The sequence below is a fragment of the Megascapheus bottae genome, chromosome 1 (assembly GCF_031878675.1).
Source record: "Megascapheus bottae isolate mThoBot1 chromosome 1, mThoBot2.hap1, whole genome shotgun sequence".
Classification (NCBI taxonomy): domain Eukaryota; kingdom Metazoa; phylum Chordata; class Mammalia; order Rodentia; family Geomyidae; genus Megascapheus; species Megascapheus bottae.
In genome coordinates, this window is record NC_143509.1 from 30806736 (window position 1) to 30825342 (window position 18607).

Here is an 18607-nt window from a genome sequence, read left to right on the forward strand (position 1 = left end):
AGCCCCACCTCCCCTTTTTTTAGTGATTAATTGGAGATAAGAGTCTCTTGTGCTTGCAGTGCCCCTGCTGGCTTTGAACTGCGATCCTCAGATCTCAGTCTCCTGAGTAGCTAGGATTACAGGCCACCGCACTGGCTTATTTAATCTTTGGTTGTTGTTGGTCGTGAGGCTTAAACTGCGAGTCCTGGGCACCATCCCTGAGTTTGTTAGCTCAAGACTAGTGCTCTACCATTTTGAGCCATAGCAACCATTTCCGGTTTTCTGGTGGTTCTCTGGAGATGAGACTCTCCCAGACTTTCTTGCCTGGGCTGGCTTTGAATCGTGATGCTCAGATCTCAGCCTCCTGCATAACTAGGATGACAGGTGTGAGCCACAGACACTCTTCTAGCAGGTGTTGGAGACCATAGCTTTCAGCCTCCTGAGGAAGTGAGATTAGAAGATGGCACCTGGCAGCTCGCTAATGAGTCAGTACTTGCTGACCAGGAAGTTTCTTTGCATTTGTTGATTTGTTTCTTCCGTGCTCGTGGATAGAGGGTGATCGCTAGATTTCTTTCAGGTTTGTTTGCTGCTTTGCAGATGACCTTTACTGTGATTGGCTGCTTAAGGATATAAATAGTGTGGGGTTTCCAGAGAAGGGGAAAGAGACGGGGAGAGAGAGGAGAGAGGAGAAAGGAGAAAGGAGAAAAGAGAGAGAAATAAAAGACCTCTGCAGCGATTGGAGTCTGTGATCGTTCCCAGTGTACCTCCGAAGTGACGCGTCGTTGCCGCGGCAGCGACAAGCAGTCCCCCTTTCTAACGTATATTCCCTTCACAACTAGTGACTTGTATAACTGGAAACGGCAAAAATCCGTCCTTTTCTGAAAAACACCGGGGGCCTCATCTTCTTATTGGAGACAGCATTCTTCACACACCAGGTCAGCTGGGATGAGTGCCAGCAGCTCCTCCAGCAGTGCCTTGAGGTGGTCCTTGGGCCAGGTGGCTCGCCCAAGCTGGGATGGCAATAGCAGTCAAGGTAGGGAGGCGCATACCAGACTCGGTGAGCAGGGATATACGCAGTGGCAAGGAAGCCAACCAAGGTACCTAAGGCGAATGAGACCGTACAGCTCTCCAGTGAGTTCCCTGGAGGCCTAGAGGATCTGTACGAGTTGGCCTCACATATTAGAAACAAAGCTTCAAAGGCTAGACGGCTTTGAGGGAAAGGTGTTATTTGAGCTGGTAGTGGTCATTCCATGAGGATATGATAACAGAGATATCCTGGAGGACAAACAGTATAAGAAAAAAGAAAAGGTAGTTTGAATTTTAGTAGCAGCACCAGGACAGAGATCCCGAAACCCTCAGTGATGGCACAATATCCCATATCAGCAGCGGCAACGAAGGGAATTGTGGTTCACATGAAATGCCTAAAGGAAAATAGAATTCTTGTCCCCTGCCACTTGCCGTAGAATACACTTCCTCTGTCTCTGCAAATACCAGGCACCATTGACTATGAACCCATGCAGGATTGGAAAGAAGGAAACAAGTGTGTGGAGACCATCCACCCTTCATGGTACCTAACCCCCATACTCTTCTCAGTGTATTGCCTCCAGAGCAACACATTTACACAGTATTGCATTTAAAGGATGATTTCTTCAGCCTGCCACTGGCCAAGGTAAGTTAATGTTGATAATCTGCTGGTGGCAGCCCGGACACATGAGGAGTGTCAGTCGGAGCCTTCAGGTTGGTCACTGGTGCCAATTGGGGTATTGAAATTCTGCCAGAAAGGCCCAATTATGCATCCAGAAGGGAACCTGTTTAGGTTGCCAACTGGAAAAAGGAACGTGTATGCTCACCTTAAACAGGACAGAGGCAGTTTTGCAGATTCTCAGAGCAAGAAACAGATCAGGGAATTTCTGGGAGATGTTGCCTACTGCAGACTATTGTTTCTGGGGTTTGCAGAAATTGCTAAACCATTCTCTACCAGCATAGCAAGAGGAAAAGAACCCCTGGGTTGGGGCAGTCTGAGCTGGTGGCCTTTGAGACATTAAAACAGGCTTTAACTTGAGCCTTAGCGTTGGCCTTGCTGGATCTATATAAGCCTTTTCAGCGCTCTGTGGCAGAAGCCAGAGGTGTTGCCAAGAGGGTTCTGATCCAGACCTTGGGGCCTTGGAAAAGACCAGTGGCCTGCCTCTCCAGATCACTGGATTCAGTGGTGGCTGGTTGGCCGTCCTGTTTGCTTCACAGCAATAGCAACAATGGCTGTCTTGGTAAAAGAGGTTAGTAAATGAACTCTGGGACAAGGTCTGCAGGTAACTTGCAGGACAGTCGGTGGATGTCTTTTAAGAGCCACGCCTGCGAGGTGGCTAACAAATGCCTGGGTCACACGGTACCAGGCCTAGTTACTGGCTCAGCTGAGAATCACCTTCATAGAGGTAAACACCCTCAACCCAGCGCCTCTTCTCCCTAATAATGACCCCACGACTGTGCTGAAATACTGCTAAGCATCGGTGGACTTCGGGGAGACCTGACTGATATTCCCATGGCGACTCTTGATGATGTCCTGTGCACAGACAGAAGTAGTTTTCTCAAGGATGGAGTTCAGTATCAGGGGCAGCTGTGATGTCAGCAGATAAATTTGGACACAGGTCCTAAATCATGGGACCTTAGCTCAGAGAGCTGAACTAATCGCTTCTACTCAAGCCTTGAGATAGGCAAAAGGAAAAACCATTAATAGTACACAGCCGGCCAGTATGCTTTTGCTACAGCCCATGTTCCTGGCCCTATGGAAGAGAACTCAACTCCTGGAGGAAAACAAATAAAAAATATTGAAGAGATATTGGCTTTCCTGGTTTCCCTAAAACCAGTGGGGCTAAAAGTTATTACACTCCTACCAGAACTGCCAGAAAGGCCTCCCTGTTCAAAAGAAGATTTAGAATTGGAGAAGACCTTCCCTACTGAAAATAACACTTCTCGATGGATGGAGAAAACTACAAGATGGATGGAGATTCATCCCTCCGGCCCTGGGGGGAGCGGGGAGGTTGGTTACACTGATACATCAGAACGCTCATTTAGGGGAAACTCGCCTGAGTCAGTTATTGCAAAAACATTTCTTCATTCCCCACGAAAAGACCTAGTCGATGATGTAGTGTCCAGATGTGTGAGCTGCCAACAGGTACATTCTGGAAAGATGGACCATGTGGAGAGGACACGTACGTGAGGAACCTTACCTGGGGAAATTTTGGGAAGTGGACTCCATGGAAGTAAAGCTTGGGTATCGTACTAGTGATACTTTTTCAGGCTGGGCTGAGGAATTCCTGACAAAACCCGAAACTTCTCAGGTCGCAGTTAAAAAAAAAATTACTCCATGAAATAATACCTCGATTTGGCTCACCCTTAGCAGTGGGGTCCAGCAATGGCCCAGCCTTCACAGCCCAAGTTACTTCAATTATAAGCGAAGGCTCTTGGAATAAATTGCAAATTACATTGTATTTATAGACTTCAGAGAGCAGGAGAGGCGGAAAGAATGAATAGGACCTTGAAAGAAACTTTAAATTATTACAGAGGCTGACTGTGTAAGCCTCCTTTTCTAGCTCTCCTCCCAGCAAGATGCACTTTTTTTTTCTGCCAGTCCTGGGGCTTGAACTCAGGGCAGGAGCACTGTCCTTGAGCTTTCTCAAGGGTAGAGCTCTACCACTTAAGCCACAGCACCATTTCCAGCCTTTTCTGTGTATGTGGTACTGAGGAATTGAACCCTGGTCTTTGTGTATGCTAGGCAAGCACTTTCCCACTAGGTCAAGATGCACCTCTTATATTAAAGGATTCACTTCCTTTGGAATGATTTATGGCAGATAGCCCCCTTTGGTTGCTAAACTTGGGGAAGCTATATTAAGAGAAACGTCTGACCACAATCTTGTACAGTCACTGCAGGCTTTGCAACATGGCCTTTTACATGTCTATTGGTGGCTGCGGCCCATCAGGCTCCTGAGGAAAAGACTCATTCTTTCTTGCCTGGATAGCTGGTGTGGGTAAAAAGGCATCACACTCCTGAATTGAAACCCAAATGGCAAGGACCTTACTCAGTCATACGAACTTCATCGCCTGTTAAGGTTGCAGGAAACAGCATTGGATCCATCACTCTCAAGTGAAACATGCAGTAGAGCAATATCCAGAGACCGCTGCAAGATGGACTTAGAGCATTACAGTGAAAGTATATATAATTATGTACTATAATATATATTAAAATATATAGAATATATTTATAGAATATATAGAATATATTTAACTATAGTACAACATACCATATATTGATATTATGCGTATGCTATATATTCTGTATGATATATGAATAATAGGTTAATGATAATATATAATGTAGATGGTATATAATATTTGCTATGCTATTAGATTCTGTATACTCCATATAGATGGAACCAATAGCTCACACCTATTATTCTAGCTACTCAAAAGTCTGAGATCTGAAAAATTGCAATTTCAGGCTAGCCTGGGCTGAAAAGCCTGTGAGAGAGACTCTCTGAAAAATACAGCCTGGAAAAATACAGGCTGGATGCATGGCTCAAATGGTAGAGTGCCCATTTAGCAAGCAATATGAGCCCATGCAAGGTCCTGAGTTCTTTCCCTATGCTGAACATCCATAAAAACAATAACAACCATATCAACAGTAAAACAAAACACAAGAAAAATAGAGCAAGACGATGTCACTTGAAAAGGCCCTTATATCATTCTTAGATGGAGAACAACAATACTCTGTCCCTAGCTTTGTAGTTTGCAGTATCTGAATGGGCAGTAGAGGGGGCACTAAGTTGCTTTTTCTCTTTCTGAAAAGCAAGCAAATTTGACAAGAAAGCGTTCTGAGAGACTGAGCCCCACCCTGCCTTTCCTATCTTTGGAGAGCAAATGCCGCTGCCATGACAGCTGGGTGGACATGCTCTGGGCACAGGCCTGGAGCACAGTGCGCAGGTGCAGTCCTAAGTGGCTCCCTTCCACTGAGCGGATGGACGCCTGGGCCAGGACACACACACACACACACACACACACACACACACACACACACACACACACACACACACAGTCTCTCTGCCTCCCCCCCCCCCACCCCCCGTGTCTCTGCTGACCATAGTTCCCAAATGGAGGCACTTTTGTACTTTGTGATGTGATCCACCAGTAAGAGAGCACGCTTGTAGGTGAGAGGTGTGGAGTTCACACCCCAGTCATGCCCCCTAAATAAAAAACGCTTAAGGCCAAATGGATGTGCCTTCCACTTCCTTCTTCAGTACAACATACAACTTTCCCCTGCTCCATGTCTAAATCACAGCCAGTGTCCTGTATCCATGCTGCTTCTGGGCTTAGCCAGTGGACAGGGCACACTTTGGGAATTGGAGAGATTAAAAGTGCAAGGTCAGCTAGGCACTCATGGATCCTGCCTGCAATCACAACTATTCAGGAGGCTGAGATCCAACGGTCATGGTTCAAAGCCAGCCCAAGCAGGGAAATCCATGACTCTTATCTCCAATGAACTGCCCCAAAGTCAGAAGTGGAGCTGTAGCTCAAGTGATCAAGTACCAGCTCTGAGAAAAAAAAAAATCTTAAGAAATAGTCCTCACTGGCTGGGAGTTTGGCCTAGTGGTAGAGTGCTTACCTAGCATGCACAAAGACTCGGGTTCGATTCCTCGGTACCACATACATAGAAAAAAAGCTGGAAGTGGTGCTGTGGTTCAAGTGGTAGAGTTCTAGCCTTGAGAAAGTTCAAGGGCAGTGCTCAGGCCCTGAGTTCAAGCCCTACGACTGGCGAAAAAATAACTATTCCTCACTTAATCCTCAGTTTCAGTCCCAGTACTGGATTAAAAATGCCAGCTGTGGTGACTCACACACATAACCCTAGCTACTCAGGAGGATGAGATCTGAGGATCATGGTTTGAAGCCAGCCCAGGCAGAAAAGTCCACATGAGACTTTTTTTTCCCAGTCCTGGAGCTTGAACTCAGGACCTGGGCACTGTCCCTGAGCTTCTATTGCTCAAGGCTAACACTCTACCACTTGAGCCACAGTGCCTCTCCAGCATTTTCTGTTTATATGGTACTGAGGAATTAAACCCAGGATTTCACGCATCGGAGGCAAGCACCCTACCACTGAGCCACCTTCCCAGCCTACATGAAACTCCTACCTCCAATCAAAAACCCAAATGGCACTACAACTCCGTTGGTAGAGTGCTAGTCTTGAGCACAAAGAAAGAGGCTCAGGGACAGCACCCAGGCCCTCAATTCAAGTCCCACACTGACAAAAAAAAGTGCATAACCATTGTAAGCATAAAGTAAATATGAGCAATCATTATTGGGTCTCAACTACCAGGTCAGCAGAAATCTGCATAACAGAAGTCCACAAAGCTAAGCAGCACATTCTGGAGACAAGAGGAGATTGTTTTCTTGGAAACAGTTATGCAGACTACACCCAACCTATCTCTGAAATTCCTGGGAAAATGTCACGTGTCATGGAGTGTCCCTGAGCTCAACCTCATACATCTGTCAGCTTCCGGTGCTGCTACCCAGTTCCCTATTTCTCTTCCTGAATAGAGAACTGAACGTGAGGAATGAGAGTAGGGAAATAAAAGCTGTGATGTCCCAGATGGTCTAATCACTACAGGACATCAGTGACTATGAGTGAGTCCCAGAGAGTGAGGGAGCCACGGCTGGACCTCCAGGGTGAGTTTGCAGCTAGGCTACTAGGTGATCCCGGAAGGGGGTCCTGGAAGGTGTGGGTTAGGGGCCCTCAAATCAGGTCTCAGCCTGCCTGGTTCTGACTTTAGATTCTCTTCATTCAGATGAGGAAGATCAGATACCAGGGGGCACCAGATTTGTGAAAGGCTCTGTGCACCAACTGACTGGTGGTCTCAAGGGCATTGCAGGTAATCGATGACTTATGGTGGTGAGGGAAAACCTCTTAATCTGTGCTGTGAGGAGGTGGGACCTCTCACTCCTGAAGATGGGAAAACAGGCTCCGATGGACAGGTGGGTGTTGGATGTTCAAGACTGGAAACTTGTGGTCAAGCCTGGGTCCTTGTGGTCCAGTCTGAGCACTGAATTCCTGGGTCCTGCAAAGGCCAACCTAGGCCTGGACCTCTGCAACCTGGAGGAGAGGACTATACTGCCTGATCGTTTGAAGAGAAACCAGAAGTTGCAAATGCCAAAGCACTGTGGAGATGGAGGCTGGGGCTCTGGGCTCTGGTGTTCTGGGTGAATCCTGAAGGTTTGGAACCTTGGATCCAAGGAACTGGGAAAGAAAACATAAATTCTGGACTTTTGGAGAAGCTCTGAGATCCTGGGGAGGAAATCTGGGGACTGGGTTTTATGGGGTCATGGGATGGTTAGGGCTAGAAATCTGAATTTCTGGAGGTACTGGGGGGGGCATGGAGGCTGGAGCTTGGAATCATGGGTACTGGGGAAGAAGACACTGAGGGTCAGGAGTGACAAGACACTGAGGAGCTGACACCATCCCCCCCCCCCCACACTTTTTCTCTCCAACAGAGAGTCTGAGCCATGGCCGTATGCTGCTCACGATTCAGCTTGTCTCCTTCATCCTCTTCATTCTTCTCCTGCTGATTGTCCTTATCAAAGGTAAGGCACACCTGGGCCTCGCAGTCACTGAGTAGGGGTGGACTGAAAGCTGGATAAGGTATTTTGGGAGGGGGACTCCTACTGTGGTGCTGAGTTTGAGTTCTCACTCCATTTGAGCTGGTAATTTAGCTTTCTCTTCAAGCATCACGTTTCCTCATCTTTCACTAAGATTAGGCAAGATGGTGGCTTTCAGAAAACAATGCCTCTGGTGAGGGAGATGAGAACCCCGTGAAGGGTTTAATACACACTGTTTAATGTTTGCACTTCTTTTGTTTAAATTGGGAGTCTTTATTAGAAAGCTGAAACCTGCAGGTGGACTTCAGTCCTAGAGACCTGCGGCCCCTTGAGTACATTTTAGGAAACTAAGCCATGAGAGCAGGAGAGGAGAGAAAGAGCAGAAAGAGGACACCAGGAGATGCGAGCCAGGAGATGCGAGACACCAGACTGGAGGCATGAAGTCAATTGCACTTTTTAAAATTTTTTCCTAGTCTTGGGCTTGAGCTCAGGGCCTGAGCACTGTCCTTAGACTTTCTCAAGGCTAGAGCTCTACCACTTGAGCCTCAGCACCACTTCTGGCTTTTTTTCTATGTATGTGGTACTGAGGGATTAAACCCGGTCTTCATGCATGATAGGCAAGCACTCTACCACTAGGCCAAACTCCTGACCCCAATTGCACTATTTTTTTTAGAAAAAACAAAAACAAAAAACCAAACCCTTTCTTTGGCACAGTGTCCAGATTCCCTGGCTTGCAAGAATATGGCCAGGAAGACAAGATGAAGCAGGATCTGACGAAACTGAAAGCTGAAATTGGTGAGTGATTGGAAAACATGTTTCCAGACCTTGTAGGCTCTCTGTTTTCTAGATTTCCTTCAGTCACCAGCCTGATCTGAGCCTCACTTTGTGGATCTGTGAGTTGGGATTGTGGTAGCTCTGGGACTATGGAATTTGGTATTCCCAGAGGGCAATGCAAAACTAGAAATCTAGGCTGGGAGTTTGGCTGAGTGGTAGAGTGCTTGCCTAGCATGCACAAAGACCTGGGTTTGATTTCTCAGTACCACATATATAGAAAAAAGCTGGAAGTGGTGCTGTGGCTTAAGTGGTAGAGCTCTAGCCTTGAGAAAGTCCAGGGAGCATTCTCAGGCCCTGAATTCAAGCCCAGGACTGGCAAAACACACAAGCAAACAAACAAAAAAACTAGAAATTTAATGAAGCCATTTTCGATGTCCCTCTTGTGAGGCTAAAGTCTCCCCAGGAAATGATGCCATTTCCCCAGTTCTTCTGACATGAAAAAAAAGAGCTGAAAGAATTTTAAGAAGCTACCTTGCCAGTGGCTCATTCATGCCTGTAATCTTTGCTACCCAGGAGGCTGAGATCTGAGAATTGCTAGTTCAAAGTCAGACTGGGCAGGAAATTCTGTGCGACTCTTCAAAGTAACCAGCAAAAAGCTGGAGATGGAGCTGAGGCTCCACTAGCCTTGAGTGAAAAAGCTCACAGACAGTGTCCAGGGCCTGAGTTAAAACCCCAGGCCACACACACACACACACACACACACACACACACACACACACATACACACACACACACACACACACACACACACACACACACACACAGATATCACTTGAATTTTCTTCCCAGCAGACAGCCTGTGCCGTCCCTGCCGGTGGGACTGGACATTCTTCCAAGGGAACTGTTACTTCTACTCCGAGACACAACGCAACTGGAACGATTCTGTCACCGCATGCAAGGACATGGAGGCCCAGCTTGTGGTCATCAAAAGTGATGAGGAGCAGGTGTGCTGTGGTCGAGGTGGGGAGGAATGGCTTGGTCCAGTGGGATTTTGTTTTTCAGTGGAGAAGCGAATGCATGCTCCATTTGGAAAGGAGAAGAAAGATGGGCTCCCTAGCATAGAGACACACCCACGGTCTGAATGGGGATAAATGGATTGGGGGATACCTAAGGGCATAAGTGGCTCTTGTGGGTGTATGGGCTAGTGCACTACTTCTGTTGGGATTCACAGTCCTGGTGGGAACCATTCACCAATTCCACTCATGTGAATATCGCTTCCCTGGCTGATTGCGCCACGCCAATGGGATGGGCTATGCCTGGGTGATTGGGCACTGTTAGCCATGGTGAACTCATCTAATGGTTCAAACACATGAATCCCAGTCCATGGCCCACACCTGTCATCCTAGCTACTTAGAAGGCTCAGATCGGGGGATGATGGTTCAAAGCCAGCCCAAGCAGGAAAGTCAGTGAGACTCTTATCTCTAATGAACCACCAAAGAGCCAGAAGTAGGACTAGGGTTCAAGTGGTAAAATAGCCTTGAGCTAAAAAGTGCCAGGACAGCATCCTGACCCTGAGGTGGCACAAGAAAACAAAACACCCCCAGCCATGAGTAGATTCGCACTCCGAACACCTCCATGGGACACAGTGAAGTGCACCCTGGGTTTCAGGCAGAACACATCTGTCCACTGGATACAGATGTAGGTGGAACATTCCAAACTCACAGCCTGGAATGAAGGGTGAAGCTCAGGTAGGAAGCAGAATGTCCTGTGAAGAGTTTAAGGAGACCCAGGTGGACAATGAGGTGCAAGATTCCTTCCTGAATCCACTTCTCCTCTTCCAGAGATTCTTGCAAGAGACTTCGAAGGCTAAGGGCCAAACCTGGATGGGGCTGTCAGACCTGAAGCACGAGGGCAGGTGGCACTGGGTAGATGGCTCACACCTGATGTTCAGGTGGGTCTTGGAGGAAGCACCGAGGATTTGTCAAGTCGTGACTTGAGCTCTTGGGGCAGGGGAGCTGAGTGGTGGTGGTGGGGAGTGCTCCTCTCCCCTCTGTGGCTCACTGGGTCAAAGGGTCTGACCTGAAGAAGGAGAGTTTTCATAGTGTCGTGTTCCCATAGGATGGCCCCATAGAATTCAGATGCCAGTGGCTCATGTCAGTGGACTCAGGGAGCTGAGGTCTGGAGGATCCTCAGTTCAAGGCCAGTCCAGGCAGAAAAGCTCCCTAGATTCAATTTCCAAAACAACCAGCAAAAAACCCAGCATGGAAGTATGACTAAAGTGATAGAGCACTAGCTAGCTAGCAAGCAGAGTAAGTAAAAAGCCTGGCGCTCAAACCTCAGTATGGATAAAGATATAGAATTACATATCATATTATATATGTGTTATAGAAATATATCTTATATAATATGCAAAATGCATAGTTACGTTGTATAATACATAAACATGGGTTTCATATTTAATAATAAATATTAATTAATAAGTATAGTCAATACATATGACATAAGTATATAATATATTAATATATGATCTAATATTGTATATCAATATAATATGTGTTTGTATATAAATATTCATATTTACCTATAATATTGAATAAATATCTTACACGTGTTATATGCTGTTACATATTTATATGTTACATTTTCTATCAATATATTTTAAATAAATATATCCATAACATGCCATAAAATTATTGTAGTTGAAAAGATAACATGACTGCCATTCCTAGTTACTCAGGATGCTGAGATCTGAGGATCCAGGTTCAAAGCCATCCAGAGACAGGAAAATATAAGACTTTTATTTTCAGTTTACCACCAGAAAAGCTGGAAGTAAAGCTGTGGCTCAAGTAAAAGAGTGTCAGCCTTGAGCCAAAAAAGTTTAGGGACAGCACTGAGGCCCTGAGGTCAAGCTCCAGGATAACAAGTACTAAATTAGAAAAACATGTAAACACACATGGAGTCATATATATACATATATATGTATATATATATAAATGTTAACTAAAATATAATATCTGCAGGGAAAGATTCCAATAGTCTAACTTCTCTGAACAAATGACTTATGGTTTAACAAAAATGGATAATGCAAGAAGAAGGAGGAGGAGGAGGAAGAGGAGGAACAGAAGGAAGAGGAGGAGGAGGAAAGAGGAAGTATCAGGCCCTATTCCGGATGCTGAGGACAGAGAAATTGTAACCAAGACATTTTTTCTTGCCGTTTCCAGGGAACTAATAGATAACACAGAGTAAGCAGGCTTGGGATTGGCGAGTTGAGGATGTCAATTTTGTTCCTAGCCAGTGGGGAAGGATTTGATTGGTTTGTATCTGAAAACCACACAGCCAGCAGGGAGGACCCCACTGGACCATGAGAACCAATAAGAGAAGGAGGCCAAGGTCAAGTGACTCAGCCATACCTCTGGGTTCAGAACAAGGCTGCCATATGCATTTAGGGCAGAGATGAAGACAAGTTTCAAAGTGGAAAGAGCATGGTGGAGGGAAGAGGTGTGGAACAGAGGCTCAGTTCCCTTTGGTCTATGCAGATTCACCAAGTACTGGAATGAAGGAGAGCCCAACAGTTCTGGGGAGGAAGACTGTGCAGAATTTAAAGGTGATGGCTGGAACGATGTGTCGTGTGCGCTTGACAGATTCTGGATCTGCAAGACATCTGCAGTCCTCTGCTCTACCAAGTGAAATCCCATCTGTTGCCACAGTGCCAAAGGCAGAGTGGCACTGCTGGCTGCCATTCTGTGTGGTCAGTCAGTTCCTTCTTCCTGTCTGTAGGTATGAAGGTTTTTAATAAGAGCCTTTCATTTCTTCTCCCTTCTTTCCTCCCTCCCTCCCCCTTTCCCTCCCCCTCTCCCTTCCTCCCTCCATTAGTCCTTTCTGTGTTTTTCTTTTTCTTTCTTGTTTGTTGCTTTGAGACAGGGTCTTTCTATGTAGCAAGGCTGATTAAGAACTTGAGGCCCTCCTGCTTCAGTCTCCCATGTGCTGGGATTACAGGCATGCGCCACCAGCTCTCTCCCTTGTTTCTTTGATCCCATATCTAAAACTTCCTAATCCTTGAGCAACTGAGAGACTGATTTGCAACTCTTTCACCCATTTCTTTTATTCTTGGCCAACAATAAATTTCTTCTTCCCTGAAAAATGGGTGCTCATTGTGTTATTATTTTTACAATTCCAAGGAGAAGGAAACAATGGACTACTTTCTTTTTTTAAGTTCTTTTTTATCGTAATTAATAGAAGGGTTATAGTTTTATTCACCAGATAGAAAGTGCATTACTTCACATACATTGATTCCCCTTCTAATGTTTCCCCATTTTCCTCCCCCCTCCCTTCATCTTGGTTTCCGCCTTCCCTTTCCTATTTCAAATAAACAAATAAATGTATATATAATATACCAGATAACAAGGTAAGATACTGTGACAATATGAGAATAACCAAGGGGCAACAAAAGAGATGAGAAATAACATAGTATATTAAGAACAACAATCATACATTGTTGTGTTGTTTTTTTTTTTTACCAGTCCTAGGCCTTGAACTCAGGACCTGAGCAATGTCCCTGGGCTTTTCTCAAGGCTAGAGCTCTACTACTTGAGCCACAGCACCACTTCCAGCTTTTTTTCTATGTGTGCAGTACCAAGGAATCAAACCCTGGTCTTTGTTCATGCTAGGCAAGCACTCTACCACTAGGCCAAACTCCTAGTCCATCGATCACATATTATATAGCTCTTGTTTCCATATCCTGGAGGTCCTTTCATTTAGCCTCATCCTATATGTCCTTTTGTATTTAGATTTTGAGCTATTGTAGTCCTTTGCTGGGAGAGTCAAAGGTTTGTACTATTTATTACAAATGAGGGAAACCATTGACCCTATGTTTCTTTGGGTCTGGCTTACTTCACTTAATATGATTTTTTCCAAGACTTTCCATTTCCTTACAAATGGGGTGATGTCATTCTTTCTGACAGCAGCATAGAATTCCATTGTGTATAAATACTACATCTTATTGATCCAATCATCTACTGAGGAACATCTGGGTTGGTTCCATATCTTTGCTATGGTAAATAGTGCTGCAATGAACATCGTTGTGCTAGTGGAATTAGTATGTCCTTGTTTCTGGATGATTGGGTAAATGCCAAGTAGTGGAATTGCTGGGTCAAAGGGGAGTTCTATGTTTAGCCTTTTGAGGCACTGCCACACTGCTTTCCATAGTGGTTGAACGAGTTTGCACTCCCACCAACAGTGTAGTAGTGATCCCTCCTGGCCACATCCCCTCCAGCATCTGTTGTTATTAGATTTCTTAATTATGGTTATTCTAACTGGAGGGAGGTGGAATCTCAGAGTTGTTTTGATTTGCATTTCTTTTTATGACCAGAGATGCCAAGCATTTCTTCATGTGTTTATAGGCCATTCTTAATTCTTCTTCAGAGAAGTTTCTCTTTAATCTTTGGTCCATCTTTTAATGGGATGGTTGTTTCTTTGAAGATTAGTTTTGGATTGATTCAAGTTTTTGAGCTGTAGATATATTTTAGATATGAGGCCTTTGTCTGTTGTATGGTTAGTGAAGATCTTCTCCCACTCTGTGGGCTTTCTATTTAGCTTGCTAGCTATGTCCTTTGCCATACAGAAGCTCTGCAGTTTAATGCAGTCCCATTTGTCCAAACTTTCTTTGATTTGTTGTGATTCTGGGTCTTTATTAGGAAATTTTCAGCCTGTGCCAAGGAGACCTAGTGTATCTCCTATTCCTTCTTGTAAAGTTTTCAGTGTATCTGCTTTTACCTCGAGGTCTTTGATCCATTTGAAGTTAATCCTGATGCAGGGTGACATAAAAGGGTCCAACTTTAGTTTTCTGCAGGTGCTTAACCAGTTCTTCCAGCACCACTTTCTTCTACTTTCAAATCATCTATATTGGGGGGAGGGGTGGTCATGGGGCTTGAACTTGGCCTGGGCACTGTCCCTGAGCTCTTCAGCTCAAGGCTACTGCCTGTCCCGTCCGGCGGGACGTCAACTAGGGCCAAGAACCTAGAGGGAGGAATGAAAGGGACAGGAGACACGAAGAAGGCAGCAAGACAAGCGTTCTGATCAAGCTGCGAATTTTATTTTTCACACAGGGGTTTATATGCCTCTTCAGGAGAGGCAGGAGGGGGTTGGGGTGTGGGAACCGCTTGGGGCAGGGGGTGTGGTAATGGGATGTTTGCTTCTGCTCCGGGTAGAGGCCAGGTGGTAGGATGTTTGCATATCAATGCAAGCAGACATGCAGGCACCAAGAATTCAGGGAAAGGGAGAATGTCTCCGACATATCCTCCCTAAACCTTAAAACAAGTGAGGGCGAGGATTTAATCTGAGTGGGGGAACAGAGGCCCTAATAGAAAGGAGATCATGTTGAGCAAGAAGCAAGACACACTAGCTGATGTGTCTGTCTTTTTGCTGAGGATGCCAACTTATCGGGCGCGTCCCACCCCGCAGGAGCTCAGGAAACAGCTGTGTGGTGGTGGTGGAATCAGGCGGCAGCAGCTTTGTCTCTCAGGAACTCCGATGGAATGTCACACCTCCTGCTGGATTGCCTGCAAATTTCTGTGCAAACTGGTTAAAGAAGCTTAACCTAAGGCCTGACTTCAGTGAATTCTCCCAATGATTCCCTGGTCCCTTTATGTAAAGAGGATTGATGGGAGAAGATTCATCTTCTATAACTTCTTCAAGCTGGCTCAGGAGCGTTGTCTCTGTACTTGACCAGGAACCTTAAAAAGCTTAGCCTATTTTACCAAGGGGTTGCCAGGATTAGCTATCAGGAACAATGATTTGCTCCAACTAGATCATATTTGACATTTAACAACTGCACAAACCTTTTTTGGCTACAATAGTTTAGTTTACTTAGCACCCATTTGCAAAGGCATTTTCCTGATTGTCTGGGAAACTAAATCTCTGCAACCTTAAACAATGCTTTAGTTGTCAGATCTAAACAGATTAATAGAGACACAAGTCTCAGATCCACAAACTTTCCTGAATTTGTGGCTGGAGTCAAATCAAACTTTACTCAGTTAGGACTTTAAACTACCCATTATCACAGATGATTGACAAGTTCCTGCCCAGTTTTGGAAGGCACAGGCATTAGTAAGGCATGCTTACAAACTATTCTATGACCTCCCGGCTCTGATTAAGATTGAATGGCCAAGCACGAGTGACTCTAGGATCTGACACCATCTCTGCCATCCACGCAGAGGCTTTCTGCATCTGGATACTTCATTGTCCCAGTAGTGTCTCTCCACACAGGGATAAACATCCCATTGGCATTTCACTTGCTTGGTTGCTGGACTTGAACTCGGGGCCTGGGCACTGTCCCTCAGCTCTCCAGCTCAAGGCTAGCACTCTGCCACTTTGAGCTCCAAAGCAACTCTGCCTCAGCATTCTGCTGGCAGATTAGACACCACAGTCTCACAGGGACCTTGCTTTGCCCGGGCTGGCTGGAAACTGCAGCTTTCAGATCAATGAGTCCTACAAAAGGCCAAGTTACTCCAATTAGAAGCAACAAGGTGGTCAACTCAGAAATAGTCTCTAAGCATGATCTTACCTGGAACTTGGTAAGAGCCAAAGTTACATCTGAATAAGGATTGCTGTCCTTCTCCATGGGCCAGCTGGAAATTGCTATAAGGAGACTTTATAAGAGCAGGCTAAATAGCAATTAAGCAATCATTTTGGTAGTCCTAATTTTCCTTTTTTCTCTTTCTTGAAACAAACATTTAGGACAATTCACTTTCAAACTTTGTTCAGAAACCCATTTCTAATGTTCTTTAAAACGTTTACACTTTTTAACTTAAACACTTAACATTTTAGTCTTCATTTGCATTTGAAAAACCTTTAAGGGCTCAAGGCACTCCCTTTTCTCCAGGTCTCCTTGGGCTCAAGGAACGCCCTTGGACTTCAGGCCTCCTTTTAGAAGAGGCATTTTTTTTTCTTTCTTTCCTTCAGTTAAAATTGCTGCCTAGAACTCCCACAGTTTAAACCCAAATATGTTTTTCCTTAATGCAAGAACTACAAACATCATCAGTGCACCAAAAGTCTAAGTCTGGACTTAGTTTCCTCCTTTTTCTAAGATACATTCAATTGCAATCCAGTAACATGAAACCAAATCATACAGAGATAAACCTTTAAACATTCCTTTAAAATACTAATCACATTATCCACATTTTACCATTAGATTTCTAGTGTCAGTTTGCAAGAAAAGACAGACAGACAAAGTTTCTGACGTTAATGAACAATTTTACATTTAAATCTCTAATACATGTCTCCAAACTTTAACTTAAGGTAATAAATCCCAAATTCCCTAATACCTCTGTGCTAAACAGGATACAATATTTGCAATGTAAACAGCTGTATGTATTGCAATACCAGATTTTTAAAATGCAGATTTCAGGATCTTTAGAAAAATACTTTTTACCAGTTTTTCTTTAAAACCATGCAATAATACTTTTAAGACATAGGAAACATTCAAACCTAATAATTTTCTTGAAGTTTAGACTTAGATTTACCCAATTCCCTTTGTGTTTCAAATATGAGCTCAACCATTGTTTTATAGAGCATGCTGACAATTTAACCTTGAACATGTTCACTCACACCCATTCGTACACACATTCATACCCAAAGATCTTAAAGTGCGCAAAATTAATATCGGCCGTTCATTTTCCGGAAATTTTAGTATCGAGGTGTTTTTTGTTGTTGTTGTTGTTTTTGTTGTTGTTTTTGCAAAGCTTATTCTTGGAGGTGACAACCAGGTTTTGTTGTTGTTGTTGTTGTTGTTTTTGTTTTTAAACAAAGCTTTCTAACAAGGCAACTTAGCTGAAATTTATTCTTCCAGAGCTTGTTTCTGATATCAGGCATATTACTTTTTGCAGATGAAGGTTGGGTGGGAGTCTTAAACCTAGGAGAACTAAGACAAGTCTGTGTCCTGTCACCAAGTGTCTCTAGACTGTCACTTCAGCAGGTTGTAGGAAAAAGGAAACTGAACGAAGCCTGCAGCTGCTTTGTCTGGCCTCTGCTCACCTCAGCTGCAGCGGATTGGATGGGGCCATACCAGGCCCGTGTGGAGCCAAAACTTTTTACTTCCCAGAAATATTCAAATAGATAACAAGGATGTGTGCTTGAGTACACGCAGAAAAACCATAAGGATCCATATTTAGAACTGGTACCAATTTTAAAGACAAAACTGGACAAGGAAAAATATGTAACACGAACAAGACAGAGAAGAGACTCCTAAACTTTTGATGGCATGCCTGGCCTTAAACTACCAGCTGGCAGATGGAGTCCATCCTAACACACCTAACAAAAGGCTCTGAAACAAAAATCAGACATTGACATATACTCAATCAGATATACTTAACACAAAAACACGAGTTCAGGCGAATGTTTTCACCAAACAGCTATTTTTAGATTTAGACATGTCTTGCTGGTGGGACTCTCAGGTATGCTCTGTTATCGACAAGAAACTCAGAAGGGGGGGGCGGGTCAAGGCGTCCCTTGACCACCCAGGCCTCTGTATTACAAAACACAGACATACAGGGGGTCGGCCGATACTTACCTCCGGAGGCCTTTGCTTTTCACCTGGGCATCTTTTAAACGTTAATGTCCTTAGGGGCTGATGAGTTAACTTGCTTAATCAATCTCTCGGGCAGCCATCTCGGTGCCGATTGTTTTTGATCCAGGACACAGGCTGAACCTCGTCCCCAAATGAGTACTGGATCTGGACCATTCCAGTTATTAGTGAGGGGGTCTCGCCACATCACCATAGGCGGAGACGTATCTGGAGAAGGGTGCCAGTGGCGGTCTGCAGCCAAATGATCGTTATTATCCAAAGTCAGAAAACTTAACACAAAGAGTGCATGACTTAATCGATCACGGGGGGAAGCAAAGGATAAAGAAGTGGATTTAAGCCGCGTAAGCCAAGTTTTTAGCGTTTGATGGGCTCTCTCAACAGTTCCTTGACCTTGTGGGTTATAGGGGATTCCTGTAATGTGATTAATGTGAAGCGCTTCACAAAACTGTCTAAATTTTGCACTAACATAAGCAGGACCATTATCTGTTTTAATTTTAACAGGTTTTCCCAGAACAGAAAAGGCTGTGACAAGATGTGAAATAACATCCTTTGTGGCTTCTCCCGAATGAGGGGGGGCAAAAATGAAACCACTATGCCTGGGCATCTTTTACAAAAAAGGTTGTTAAAGGAAAAACA

General features: G+C 44.7%; 1 protein-coding gene across 2 annotated transcripts; it reads left to right on the forward strand.

The window, feature by feature from the left end:
- Nucleotides 1–6571: 6571 nt before the first annotated feature.
- LOC150068814 (CD209 antigen-like protein C) lies at nt 6572–12532 on the forward strand. Of its 2 annotated transcripts, none has more exons than XM_090329962.1 (7): nt 6572–6690; nt 6810–6893; nt 7513–7602; nt 8332–8412; nt 9241–9395; nt 10233–10342; nt 11928–12532. In XM_090329962.1, the coding sequence occupies exons 1-7, from the start codon at nt 6645–6647 to the stop codon at nt 12076–12078; spliced, it is 717 nt and encodes a 238-aa protein (XP_090186088.1). In that variant the 5' UTR covers nt 6572–6644; the 3' UTR covers nt 12079–12532. The 2 variants fall into 2 exon arrangements, with proteins under 2 accessions (XP_090186088.1, XP_090186099.1); XM_090329973.1 differs by having other exon boundaries at nt 9244–9395.
- The last annotated feature ends 6075 nt before the right edge of the window (nt 12533–18607 follow it).